Raw genomic sequence first — 15,048 nt, 5'->3', positions numbered from 1 at the left:
CTTTGAAAAGTTGCTGCTTCACAAAAGCAATAGCAGGTTATGGTGATGGAATAATTCCTGTAGGTGCAGTAATCCTCTGTTCAGCAGCCATAGCAGAAGGATTACTGGTGTGAAATACACTCAAGTGCTGGAACACTTTAGGATATTAACAACTCAATTCCCACTGTTTAAGCCTCACGAGGCGGCGGCGCAGCCTGGGAGCGGCGCTGAACCCCGGCTACTGTGCCGGCTGGAGTTGGGGTGACGGCGAGCAGATGACAGTGGTGGCCATACGCGGGGGTCAGCGAGCAGCTGCTGTCGTGATGTTGCCCAGACAGCCCCTTGGCCTGGCGACAGCTGCGTGCTCCTCTAACGCAGCAACCTGCCAGGACGCAACCGCACTAAAGCTCACTGATGCACGTGCAATCTCACACACACACAGACACACACACACTGGCATGCACATACCAGAGGAGGGACATATCAAGATGTAGAAGAAAAAGAGTAAGATATCAGTTTGTATAAGACTTTGAGCTGCGACTTCATTTTTTAAATAAATGTCCCTATTTCCAACTCAATAAGGAAACAAAGCACATTGAGTTTTACACTCATTTTGTATACCATATATGCATATATACATATAACAGTATCCATTTTTATTCTATTGCCCTTTTATTCTCTTGTCTACCTCATTCTGACGATTTGCTGCTGTAACAAGAGAATGTCCCCAGCGTGAGATCAGTAAAGTCTTCTCTTCACTGATGAAAGTACTGCAATATTCATGTATTTGACAGTATTACGATCTGTGTATCCATGGTGACATTCCTGGAAATAAATGCTCTGTTAAGTTGCTTCTGATGCAACCTGAGCGTTTCCTGCGGCAGCTTCAAATTAAAACCATTTAACTGGGGAAAAAACACACAAGGTGACTTTTATTATGATGTAGAACCAGGAAGTCAGCGAGTTTGGCACTAACAGCTACTGTTCATCAAAAACAATGGATCCACAAAACAAGCCAAGAGTCATGTTCGGCATTTTTTTTTACCAGAGAAGATCATAAATATCGTCAGGAGCAGCCACAGTTTAGTTGTTAGATGAAGAGCTGCAGTCTCAGCGAGGTAACCGGCTCCTCTCCCTGTGCCCTGCTGTTCACAGGCCGTGTGCAGCATGAAATCAGATCACAGTTGCTCACGGAATGATGAGAAAGGGACAATTACTGCCTGAAATCTTGTTCGAGGCAACAAGTTGGTTTTTTCAGGGACCTGTGGTGCTAAACCGCGTTTACGACAATTACCTACAGGTTTCGCACAATCAACGAATCAACCGGAACTGAAATCTTCCCGACAGCCACTTTGACGTACAGTAACAATGAAAGATGCTCACATTTGACTAAATGGACCCAGTTACTCCTCGGCCTCTGGAATGATTAATCAGTTCTTACAATCGTCATTTAATGTCTTTCCACTGATTAATCAATGTATCAACTTATTGCTCTACAAAACACACACACACACACACACACACACACACACACACACACACACACACACACACACACACACACACACCCATTTGCTATTCAGCGCACAGAGAGCAATAATAAGAGCTGCCTCTGTGCTCTGTTGTTAGATTAGTTAGACCTGACTGTTTATACGTCCTTATTTCATTTGCCTGTTTCATCCACTGAGCCTCTCTTGTTAAATTGCAAGAGGTCCTCATTACGTCGTGCACTCATCTAACTGCTGAGAGCAAAGCATTGATCCGGCTCCTGATCTGAGACGAGGTGGCCGCGGGAAAAAAAATGATGAGCTTTACTGGCCCGGCCTTCGATTTTTCCTTTTTTTGTGGCTATTCTCATTAGCGCTGACATGAGCCACACCTCGGCAGCCTTGAGTCGGTGGGCAGCGGGACCCAGAACGCTGCGCTGGAGCCGAGCGAGCACTTTGTGGGCTCCGGGTGATTCCAACCAGGCCAAGAAAAGAGCCAGCACTTGGACAGGGGAGTAATTATCCCCCTTTCAGAACCACTGGCCGCGCTACAGGAGAGCCCAGCACAAGGGGGGGGCGCGACTGGGCCGAGCCGTACAGAACTCTGGAAATACATGCACTGCGCTTTCACATAAATCTGACTGAATACTGGCAAGAAAGCAGAAGTGATTATCCGGTATAATCAAGCATTCACTCTCCTCATGTTGGAAGAAGAAAGAGAAAAAAGAGAAGAAGCAGTGTATGGTAATGAGGGGCGGGTGTGCGACTGGAGCAGGCTCATAACCCACAGAATGGCTCCGTGGTCACTCCTCCAAAAACGAGTCACGGACGCGGTGAATACACATTTAAGGCGGATTTACGACTCAGACACGATGCTGGGAGGGTTAAGCTCTTGTTTTACGACTGGTACGATAAGAGGAGGTATCAGCTTTTTTATGTGTGACATTTATAACCGTGAAAACACCTCTTTTCTTCCCCTCGACGAGTTAGCTTATGTCGGAGTCGTCGAGGTGTGAAACCGCGGCGGAATCTAAAGTGGGTTTTCATTACGAGATTCAATATTTCCCTAAATCTAGAAAATTACGGTTACTGTTTTAAATATTTATGACAAAAGCACTTCGCACTTAACTGGTTTGCACTTGTGGTAAAAAATATATATAAATCGCGCACATGTGAACGGCGCCATCAGCAGAAACGCGGCCGTCTGGCGAGTGAGCGTAAGTGCAGGGATGTGCGAGTGATTGCGTTTAAGCACGAGTGTGGTTTTCGAACGCCTCCAGTGTGTCAGTAAATTTCCTTTTGAGTACACCGCTGACACCCGCTGATACACTCGGGCACAGAGACTTTATCTCCCTCCTCACTCTGCTGTGTCTGGGCCCGGCCATTCTTCTATGATTGACAGACCTCGATTTGGACAGCCAGGATTAAACCTATCAATCACACAAAGCTCGGAGACAAAAAAGAAAAAAAAAAACAGCGAGCGAGAAAAAAAAATGGAGGCAGTAAATTCAATTGAGAGCACAGGGAGAAAATTGAGGTGAAGAAATATAGAAGGCCATTACCGGGCTATAGGGCTGTAGGAAAGTGAGGCCTTGCAGGATTTAGTTTCAGACGAGTCCATAAATTCATATCAAATGACTGCAGAAGTGAAATATCAGTGAGGTTGCCGTTAAACCCCGGTGCCTCTCGCCTTTGTGATCTTTTTGCTGGAATTGTGCTCAGTCAAGGACAACCTTTACAGGGGAGGTATTGGTCCTCCGGATAACAAATCAACATAAAAAAGATAGTATTTTTAGTATCGCCTCAGAGGACGTTTCCATCTACAAACACACGGCATTTCCTGTTTATTTCCTGGTGACTTTGCCGCGTGGCGTGGAGGTCGCGAGGATGGAACAACATCCCTGCTGTCTCTGTGTCGCACCCCTGCTTTGGGACCGATACTCACGTTTTATGGTGAGCTCCCCGTAATTGGACACTCCGACCCCTTTGTCTGAGTGGACGATGCAGCGGTAGCGGCCCGAGTCGCCCTTGGTCGTGTTCTCCACGTCGAAAGTGCCTATGAAGCGCCGGTTGTTCCAAGGTTTAGTGGCTTTCATCGGGGCCTCCCGTCCGCCGATGCCCTGTTTGGAAGCGAGACAAACAAAGAGGTGAGCCTCCAAAACGGAGAGGTTTAATAAGCAGAGTGGCCTGACCTTGTGTGTTTCACAAACTCTGCTCCTGTGTGCGTTGTTTGTTTGTGTCCCGTCGCTCCCACCGGTGGCTGATAGTAGGGAAAGCATTTATCACGCAGAGATGCACGTACACACACACAAACACACAGTGGGCTCTCCCCAGCTGTCACCCCTCACAGCAGGCAGATGGGGGACATTTGTTCATTAGAAATATTTCTTCATTACTGTCATCGGGGGACTTCACTTAATGTTTGTTTTCCAGCTCCTGTGCTAATGAGGACGTGTTTGTTAAAATGATGGAGTACCTGGCAGAGGACCTTTACCCAGCGCCGTGCTCCCACTGATCACACGTGTGGCATCGCGCTCAGCAGCCGAGGCGGCGGGGTTACGTCTGCCAGATGCACTACCTCCGCCGCTCAGAACAAGGTCACTGCGAGACTGCCGCACGGCTCACTAGTGCCAGATATAGTACACGGTATCCACCGAGCCAACAGCTATATAGGTTAAGACCACGCTGCGGTGAGCTGAAACAACTGTAATCCCCGGTCTCCCAGACGCAGAGGCCTCGGGAGGGGGGGCGAGCAGGTGACATCGCAAATACAAATGCACAGTCAAGCAACGTGTGAATGTTTACATTTGTAAAGTAATTTATACAGGGAATTACAAACAGGGCATGTGTTTTCTGAGAGAAGTGAGACTGGGATCAGCTTTTTTTGACTGTTGAGTGCAACTTTAACCCAAAGTAAAACTTTCAAGTTATTTATCTTATTAATTTAACATTCCTTATACGGACTGTGAAGGACATTTTCTGGAAGCTGGAAATAAAACTAAGGCAGCAGCTCATGTCTTCTGCAGAAGAGTTCAATGGAAGCTTGATGCACATCAGAAACCCTGGGATGAAAAAAATATCAGCGTTGACATGATCGATCGTCAACTCCGAGTCTGAAGATGTGTCACTCAGCATCCCAACTTATCTCCTTCCAACCACACGTCCATGAAAGGCGAGAGATGCTGTCACTCTATGTTACATGTAGGTGTTTGCGTCTTACTGGACAGTTAAACCTAAATCCCTGTGTTTTGCTTCTGGTGTAATTTAGAAACGAGTTGGTGCCAATCTGTTTGAGACATTTGAATTCGGTATGAAAGTCCCTGAGCGTAGATGTTGGCCCCTCATCTGTAACCTGACCTTGGGAGAGAAGGGAGCAACTGTGCTCTATTCTCCTCGTGGTGCTGTACAAATGTAATGTGTGACGACGGTCAGAAATTCCATCACACAGACCGATTTAGAACGGCGGTTATGCAATTTAAATGGACATGTGTAAGCCAATCAGAAATAAGTGCCGGGCCTTGCTGTGGTATGAATGTTTACATTGGGCCCTGTGTAATTAGGGTCACAGTAAAACATGTTTTATGTGACACGGCTCTGGATCCGTCTGTTGTTGGATCCGAATCATGTTATTTCTCAAACAAACAATATTATATCCTGTGTCTTAGGTCAACCTGTGGTTTTGATGGGTTATATTTACTGATACTTTTCATGAACATTCCTTTTCACGTTTTTGGTTTTCGCCCCGTACACACTTTTTCCTCCGTGTTTGAGCCTCTCGTCCTCTCGACAGTGTTTTAAGTAAAAAACTATCCATGTGTGCACGTGAATCCAGGGTTTGGGAAACGATGATGTCGCAGTTTACTTTGTGTAGGCTCACTGTTTTTTGTCATCAGCACCAGAACCAGCAACAACAATGGCGGCTTTATACCAGTTTCTCCACTGCCAGGTCTAATAACAAGTTTGGAGCTGAACTTAGGGTCAACGCACCACATTCACAGACATTCACAGACAACTCCTCCGGACAATATTACTTGGACCAGAGTCTTCCTCTCTGGTACATGCCAGATCGAGGATGTTGACGTTATCAAAACCTGCTGGCCTGGTTTGCTCGTGTCGTCATTTTTTCCAGTCTCGTCTGGACAGAGGTAATTTTTAAAAAACGAACGAGGAAAATATCAGCTCCAAAAGAAAATGTGCAGAGGCGTTGACAAGGTCTTGGAATACCTGACAGTTGTTTCTTTCACAGGCAAAATAGACCTGACGGCACAACACTGGCATTACTGAGAGCACATATTCAGAGGTCTGTTCACAAGGACATATTCATTTCCAAAAGGGCCCAGCTCTGAAACCCATTCAACTCTCTGGTGAAGCAGTTTAATCAAAGGGATAAAAAAATTTATAATAAAGTCTCACCTGCAGCCAGAGGCGAAAGTTGTCCCTTTTGCGTCCGTTGACGGTGCAGTGAAAAGAAGCCGTCTGTCCGGCGTTGACCTCCACTCCCTTTATAGTCAGGAAATGAGGTGTGTTCACTGAGAAAAGATGTAAATATCTATCAGGCAGAGGCCGAGGACATGAATAACATCACACGCTGAGACGCAGAGTTCAATGTCCCTAAAAGTTTCGACGCTTGTGCTAAGATTTGTATGTGAAATGGGAGAATCGAGAGAAGGAGCCGTGAATTGATGCTGCTCTTTATTTCACTATCTGTTGCCCCCTCAGTGCCAGAGGCCAGCATCACTTTGAAAGCAGCTAAATCTATAAAATGAGACACCACAGGCCGGATCCTGCACTGACCAAAAAACCCAATTTCTGCCGTCTCTAAACTGCATCCTTTCATTGATTGAGCGGATTCTTCCAAAAGCATTTTTCTCTTTCCGACCGAGCTCATTATCGGTGCGCTCCCTGACTGGGAGGCTCCGCAGAAAGGAACTTATGTAGAACATTTTTGATTAGTGCTGCTATTCTGCATAGAAAAATAGGGCAATTCTGTGGAGCGACCTTGATTCAAAACACAACCGAATCTCTAAAGACTTGGCAAAAAGCTAATTCTATCACTTTCATCATCAAGACTTTCACTTCTACTTAATATTTCATAACCTTGTCTTCCAACTACACCTCCTTTATAAATTTGTGCCGTCAATCCATCCGGTGCCAAAAAAGACAAATCTATTTTTCCTCGATGCTAACGTCTTCTTTAATGATGGGGGGGAGAGGCAGAGCACCCGTCGGCATAATCACACCTTTGAGCTAAATATTCCACATGGTCGTATAAATAGAAAATTAATTGGCAGCGCTCTCACTGACGAGTTCGCTCTGATCACTTTGCTTCTGACTCAAAGAAACGCCACCGCCACCGAGCAGGTTATTGATCCGCTCGCACTATTACACCTTTAACCACTGATCACGTCACAAATGCCCGATCGATATGCAACGCCACTTACGATATAAATCCATCACATCGACATAACATTTGTAGGAATTCCGCCGCTTTCAAACGGTTACCGGGTGATTAGCAGCCGACAATCAGAGCTTGATACTTAGGTTATGAAAGGTAGAGTGAGGTATAAATCAATTGATGAGACGCTTGTGGTATTGATTGACTGCCGGGCGTGAAAACCTCTCGGTGTAAACTTGAGCAGCGCCACACGGACTAACGTGACTCTCGGCACTCAGACTGGAGGAATCCTGAAGAGCCCTCATCCCTGTCCTCCCACAGCAGCGGCCTATCCCGAAAGCCGAAGCAGTAATATTGTAAATGCGCTGGTGATTACATGTTCATTAGCTCCGCGGCGCACTCTCAAGTGCTCGTACTTCCATTCAGCAAGGGTGGCGGGATTGCGAACATCTGAGAGATGAGATGCTTTACTGAATATCCTTAAGGGAGGAGAGAATAATGGAATCCCAACACAAGCAGCGGCGGCGGCAGCAGCTCACTGGATGCTGGTATTTGTTTTTCCATTCTCTTTTTTTTTGCACTATTCCTCCCATCTCTCAAAGGGGAGATTTAACACAGCCACTCCAACATTATATCCCGAGCACACTTCAGCGTGTCAACTGCACGATGATAAATCTTCAGGGAGCGAGGAGGAGGGAGGTTTACACTTTGGATTGACTGTAGCGTACTCTCTTTGAAGGCCTTTTGTTTGACTGGGAGGCCTTGAACAGAACAGCGATGCAGGTATTTGGGAGAGTGTCATGGAAAGGACAATGACTCTTTGATGATATTCTTTTATGGTGAAGGGAAAAAAGGACTTACTGCATTGGTGGCCCTGGACCACGACGTCTTTGATGGCCAGCAGGCCGCGCTGCCCTGAGGTTACGGCTTCAAACACAATCTGAGGAGGAGAGAGGAGACTCATAACACCAGTGATAAATGGCCACATGTCTTCGGATGGCACTTGAGTGAGGCCGCCCCGCGTGCACACAAGAAGTCCGGCTACGGCTAATGCTCTTAGCCGAGCTGCGGCCGGCCACACAGCTGCGGGCCACTGACATTATTTCCACAATATGTCACGGCTGATAGGTGTTATGACATGCAAGTGTTAAATTAAGTTTGAGCCCTGAGACGATTAGCACACCGTCTGTGACAAGCACACAGTGCACAGGGGGTGAGACACCTCGCATGTGTAATATCTTCTAAAGGGTCAAGACACCCAAAGTCAAAACAGCAAAGTTCTTCACTGTCATTTGATTTAAATCGTGGAAAGTTCTGTGATTTTTACCTTTAAACAAATCAGTGTTCAGTTATTTTGTAAACCAAACACATTCCTTTATGCTTGACTACTAACGACTAAGTTTCAATCTAGCAATTTACTCCACGGGGTCGTCCCATTAAATGTGTTTAACGTCTTACGTTTTTAAGGCTTAAGCATTAAAGTGATGCATTAGACTGTTGCTATGAAATATCCATGAAATCAAAAGCAATTCACAAAGTAAACAAGGAATCACTTTAACATCACAACCTGTAGTTTTAGACGATCTTTTGTTAATATCAGTAGCTACTGCCTCGTTTTATCTAGAGCCCGACTTTCCATTACCTATTTATTATATATATATAAATATATAATAAATAGGCAATTATTCATAAGATGAAAACCCTTTATGACATAAAATGTAATTAACCATACATTTTTTTTATAAATAACTATAAACAAAAGAAAACACAAATACAACCATAGAGAACATGAATGAAGAAAATACACATGATTTTTATGTAGAATATAAACAAATGCAGACTTTTCTTCATCGTTTATTCTGTGAAATTAAAGTTTTCATCTTAGCAAACAAACACTGACGTCTCTGCTCGGACGATACTTCTGTGAAAGGCTCAAATCAGTGAGAGAGAAATTTGAATTTTAGTATAATTTGGGTACAATGAGGCAGAAAAAAAGCCTGTTACACCAATTTAACCTATAATTTGGCCATTTATTCTAATATTAAAAGATAATATTCTTCCTTTACTTCCTTCCAACTGTTACTATGATTGCTATGTGACAGTTATAGCTTAGTTACTGGGAGTAAATATTTCACAACAACTGCTCTCTATTTAAAAACTTGTTTGCGTGATGCTAACTGTTACATTTTGTGATGCATTAATCCCCCCCATTAGAACAGCTGGTGTCCGGGGGCCTCTGGTTACTTTAAATTTAATTTGACACTAGTTTTTATTCATGTTACAGTCCCTATAAAAGTCTCACAGATGAAATCCTCTAAACCTGAAAGACATCTAAACTTATCTGTTAGACGCCACTAGGGGTAAGTGTGAACATGTGCTTCTTCATAATGCGAGTGAACTAACCCTTCGATGCATATTTAAAAAGCTGTCTCCTTCATAAGAGGGGACTGCTGGGGCATTTCCCAGTTGCTCTGCGTCTCGAGTTACTTGCTCGACATGTTTGTTGCCATTTCTGCCGACAGAAAAACCTGAAATCGAGCACAACTGCGCCGCGTAGGACTAACTCGCTCCTATTTTAAGGGACGAGCTCTCCTGCAAAACACACGGTCCTAAGCTGCGACGGAGGGCGTGTCCCCGGCAGACTGTCAGAGTTATGCGCTCCACGGTCCGCAGTGTGATAAAAAGGGAAACAGAATGCCAGTCCCTTCCCAAACCCAGGGTGTGGTGCAGAGAGCCATTACACCACACACACACACACACACACACACACACACACACACACACGCCGCTACTCCCCAAATACAAGCCTACATCTTCCAGCCAATGGTATATATTAATGGATAGATTCCGTACAGGGTGTCACCCAGAAACTTGTGTCCTGCCAGCTGTAGCTCGGCTGCACTCGCGCAACATCTGAGATTCCTTTTGTAGTCCAGGAATGTGGTGGCAGAGATAGTTACCATTGTCATCTGGGAGGCAGGATGCCTTCAGATAAGGCTGTCTAATTATAAATTTCTTTTTTTGTCTCATGAAATATGAAAGTGAATGTCTTGGGTGCCAATTATGGCCTCATTACAGGCTAATTTAAAGGAAATTAAAAGGCCAACCACTCCATATATCGCCACCAGACAAATGAACTGGGCCCCCTCTCTCTAATTGAAATCCTTTGTTTGTGCAACAGACATCAGTCAGCCCGCCTAATAGCTGTGATATAATTGATTCCAGCATCAGTGATAGTGCAGCGCATAATTGGGCCTGACCCAGCGAGTGGAAATATTCACATGGGACGGAAGCTGTTGATGTCGAGGGAAAGTTCACCATTCTCATTTGTCAGAGAGGGACAGACAGTGAACCCAACATTCAGTGTCTACATCACCACACTGGCTCGCCCCTGAGGGACTTGGCTAAGTACTACATTACAGCAGGATTGATTAGCTCTGCCATAGGCTGTACTGTATTGAAATCAAGATAGATGAGGACATTAGGGGTTTTCTTTCTCGATGTGGCGCGGCCGCATATCACGATAAATTATGGGTTTTCATCTTATGCATAGAGTACACCTTTTCGATTGCATGTGCAGGACATGCAGGGACTGGGCATTATTCTTCCTGGAAATCGTTTTCTGCACAATGTTCAGTTTCGGAAACTCAATGCCGATCTCAATTAAAAGTTTTAGGGATGACCTGACAGAGGAGTAATTATCAAAAAGGCTGAAAGGCTCATGATGACTAAAAGCCTTGGTGGTAATTAAAAAATAATTTCCAAGTATCAGGTGGCTTCCCTTTGACAATTGCGTAGCTTACTGTGCAATTAAAGATACCTATAATTAGTGCCATGTTGTTAATTAGTGACAATTTCTAGCGTTGGCCTCTCTCCTCTTGACTGGGAGCGTTGCTGAGATCATTAGCGTCCTCGCAGTTACCCGTGTTGTCAGTTCGGGTCTGGAACAGTTACAAACAGAGACAGAGCGTCCGCTGGGGTTTGAGAGGCAACAGATGCTGGGAGTTTCCCTGAACACACTGGAAACCATCGCACATCACTCGATCGGTGTTGAACTTCACTCAGGATTTAAAAGTGAAATTCCGCTTTCTTTTAAGGGTTTGGATTTGTTTGTCGTGTTTCGAATTCTCAAAGCAAAGCTGAGCAAAAATTTGGATTTTCATTTCAAAAGAGCCAATGAAGGTCACTACTTAAGTCTCGTGTGTCTCTGCACTTTCTTTTCAGCCACGGACGGATCCGGACCTAACAAGCGGTGCCTCCGCTCCAGGAAAACTCCTTCAAGCTTCAAGTGTCTTCAGGCAAACTGAAAACATTTGACCAGACTCGCTGTTGCATCATTACGTCAAACAAGGGTCATCACCCGGTCACTGGTGAGCAGTGACTATTAGTGGAAGCAGCAGCTCTTCCCATCCTCCTCAACTGTTGTCCCCCGACCCTGCCTCTCTCTCTTCTTTTTTTTTTTTTAAACCACGTGCCTCTCATTAAACTTCCCCATCTTGCATTCAGGAGCGAGATACTCAGCGGTGTGCCTTGTTAACTAAGTTATCAGGGCAGCTGTGATGAGCAGGCAGGAGGACACCCCTCAGCTCCACTGCGGACCAGCCCTGCCAGGCCATAATGAAATAATTCACCAAGGGACTGTCTCCCATCGGGAGGTTAAGGGGTTGCTCTGCATCAATTAACATTTGGTGGACTCGTGGAACAAGCCCGGTGAAGACTAATAGCCAGGCAAGTGTGAAATCACCTCGCCCCGGCCAGCAGTCATGTGCATTGGTAAGTGAAAATTAGTTTTCAGAATTGGAAAAAAGGAGAAGTGGCTGAGATGGAAGGCAGAGAGAACAGATTACCATGGATACCGAGCTAGCACCAGAAATCAATAATCTTAGGTGTTTTGAATGGGCCATTGTGCGATTGTTTGGACCCTCTCGAATAATAAATTTGTCTTGCTCCGCACAGTGAACAGGCTTTAATGACTTTGGCTTAACTATAAAAGCTGCTTACAATGAGTAACCTAGTTTTATGATGAGGTATTATGCACTGGAGAGCTGGACTCGCACCACGTTTCCTCACCTGGTAGAAGTTGGGCCAGTAGGTGCTGACGGCCAGCTCCACTTGTGCCCAGGAGCGAGTCGCCGGACCCGACACGTTCCAGACGGGCATCCCCATCGGACTGTTGTTCTCTTTGATGTAGACGTTCAGGTGGCCCGGGTGGCTGTTGTCCCGGCCTCCGATGTAGAAGCTGAAGATGACACAGTGAGTGTCGTTCTCCTTCAGCTGCGGGGTCAGCAGCAAGGCCTTCTGCCCGGCGAAGCGTCCGGAGGTGTTCACCATCACAAAGGCCGAGCCTGAAGCATAAACAAGTGAGTTAGCACACACAAGAAATGTGGTTCTGGCTGATGGCGACAATCTAGAGCTAAAACTAGAGAGCACAGTACCAATGCTGCAAACTGCGGCGCCATCTTGATTTAATCCAAGCATCGATTCAACCATAGTACAAAAGTCAATATGGTGACCCTGAGCCTACGTCTATTTTTATATCCAGACATTTATCTTTGAAATACATCTATGGAAGCTAAAACACTAATTTCATAAAGACTTTCAAAGGTTTTGTGGTACATTTGGCAGAGTCGTGAAGAATAAGCTTATTATTATATTTGAGCTTGCTGGGTTTTAGAGCCAGGTTGTTTTAACACAGCAGAAAGACGACCCAGGGAAGAATTATTATTACCTGCGATCACGTCCTGAGGTCTCACAGTAACTAAATAAAAGACGGAAATCAAGTATGCAGAAAGCAGGTAAATGAGTCTGCTGAGACCTTTCCTATTAGCACTGAGAATTGTAGCATGTGACCCTTAATGAGAAAATCCTCTTATCTTTGGATTGATGGAAACTCTCTAATCATCATCATTAATCAAAACACAAGGAGAAAGACTAATCCGGAAAAACGCTGCATGTTTGAGAGGAGTGTTTCTTCTTCCTCTCGTCTTCTAAATGATAGAGAGGAGAGAAATGATGAGAAATCAATAAGTTAAAATCAATTTGCCAAGCAAGCCCCATTTAGATTTTATAGCTTTGGTTCAATATTAAAGGTTAATCTAATTCTCTCCCCTCTTGCCAATAAAACACAAGTGAGAATTATTATATTGGCAAACTTTCAAGGAGACGCGGAACATATTCTATTTGTCATCATCCTATTTAGCTTGGCTTGCTAATGAGATGGCACAAATTGTAACGGCATTTGAGACGGAGCCAAGAGCGACTCCGTTTATGATGAAATATATTATACACACACACACATATATAGACATGCATTTCTTTTTTTCTGGGAGTGTGGCACATTTCACTTAGAGGTGAGACAAACACCCGGCACGCTGAGCGCTCTGCTCCCCTGCATGTGAGGCAGAGCCGAAACCGCGGAGGACGTGAATCTCTGTCATTAAATTACAGAGTAAATAACGTCAGCTACACGAGCGGGCTTGGTCCCAGAGTTTGTCAGCCAGGCAGCCGCTCGCAAAAACCCTATTTGTTCCGTCAATGACTGCAGCTTGCCCACTTGTCTTGTTGTGCTGCACTTGTAACGCTCACCAATTCCATCTGTCTCCAGCTTCAGATAACGAGCGGGGGTTCTGTCATGTTTACACAATGAAACGGGAGGAGAGGAAGCAGAGGAGGAGGAGGAGGAGGAGGAGGAAGAGGGATGACATGGAGTCAGCCTCCTCGGCTTTGTTTGTCAGGTACGTGTAAGTTGTCGTTTTACAGGGTCTTAACATATTTGGATTATGTGAGCATGTATCACAGCATATGAAGAGCTGCACTGTACGATATGAAGACTTATCCTTATATTCTCTAGATAATGGTAAACAGACTATTACATGGCGCTTTTCTAGTCACAATATTATACTACAAGTAATAAAATGTCAGGACTTTTTTAACATGCGAAAAAGGACGAGCCGGGGATCGAACCACCGATCTTCTGTTTAGGGTTAGATGCAATATAGTGAGCAGCAAATTCAGATTTCTTACCATACATAATTTTGCACATTGTAATCTATTACATACAGAGCATTGAATTGTGGGATACAAAGCATTGTATTGCACTATTGTGTCCACGCATTCACACAGTCAGTACACGGACGTGTCAAAAATGACACTTTATTAATGTAAAGTGCAGCCGTGTGCGACTCTGCCGCTACAACGACGACACAAGATGATGATGATAAATAGGTTTTTTCAGATCAATGCTCACAACTGAGTTACCTAGTGAGTGTCAAGGGAGTAGTGAACGAGGGAACAAGGGAACGAGGGAACAAGGTAGTGATTTCGGACACAGGGTTGTGGTTTTGTCAGTGGATGGCTCCATGACGACTTGCTCAGTCGTCATGGAGATAATCTTGGTTATCATCACCTGTGGAAGTGTGGAAATGTAGAAGAGTGGAACCATCTCCATGACAGCAGGAACTGTTTCTACGTTTGGTCACTACCACGTGTTGACAACTGAGATGTCTCCATGACGACTGAGGGCGAGATGTAGTCTAAAAAAAAAAAACGTCTTGACCAAATAAATCCATCATTTAATAAACAAGTGTATTATTGTTTATATTTTATATTATAGAATGGAAAGCATTTAAATAGTTGTGTTTTTTTTAACTACGTCTGACACTGCGTTTCCACTCGTGTTTGTCATTTCACTCTCAATGTTTGCACATTTAAGTATGATTGTGTCCTACAAGGCCATTCAAACATCTCCCTGTGTTTACTGCAATAACTGCAACACCTTCGCAAGCTGTGAATAACCATCTTTTCATTCTTATAGATTTTCCTGCACGGCGTGATCACTTTGTCTGGATCCACTACTGTGACGGACACGTGGCCCTTTACGTGTTATTGTTCCCTTCAGTTTTGTCTCCGGTGGTGGATGTAATTATCTGTGAGGCCGTGCAGGAGGTCGTGTGAAGCACATGTAGAAGTGCAGGAGAGGAGCCGACTTTGTGACACTTGTTTGTCCGACCTCAATCAGGCCAAGGTCTCTCTCCAGCGTTCAGCATCTGCTCAGGTGCCTGGACCGGCTTTGTTGTTTTTCCCCCCTTTAGAAACATCAGCCGCTCTTTGGCGTAATGCGAACCAGCACAAATAATCAGTTGATGAATTGTTCGGTCGCAGCCGATGTTACAAAGACTAAGATGCTGC

General features: G+C 44.8%; 1 protein-coding gene across 10 annotated transcripts in view; it reads right to left on the bottom strand.

Moving 5' to 3' along the window:
• LOC118118056 (receptor-type tyrosine-protein phosphatase mu) overlaps positions 1 to 15,048 on the bottom strand; it is a 149,750-nt gene that overhangs the window by 87,464 nt on the left and 47,238 nt on the right. For all 10 annotated transcript variants that reach the window (XM_035170861.2, XM_035170858.2, XM_035170864.2 and 7 more), the window contains exons 3-6: positions 11,932 to 12,206; positions 7,723 to 7,801; positions 5,880 to 5,995; positions 3,412 to 3,586 (exon numbers count right to left, since the gene is read on the bottom strand). In XM_035170861.2, the coding sequence (XP_035026752.1) occupies positions 3,412 to 3,586; positions 5,880 to 5,995; positions 7,723 to 7,801; positions 11,932 to 12,206 (645 nt within the window). The remainder of the gene's footprint in view (positions 1 to 3,411; positions 3,587 to 5,879; positions 5,996 to 7,722; positions 7,802 to 11,931; positions 12,207 to 15,048) is intronic.

Source organism: Hippoglossus stenolepis, chromosome 11 (genome assembly GCF_022539355.2).
Source record: "Hippoglossus stenolepis isolate QCI-W04-F060 chromosome 11, HSTE1.2, whole genome shotgun sequence".
Lineage (NCBI taxonomy): Eukaryota > Metazoa > Chordata > Actinopteri > Pleuronectiformes > Pleuronectidae > Hippoglossus > Hippoglossus stenolepis.
This window is presented reverse-complemented; position numbering and strand designations above follow the sequence as displayed.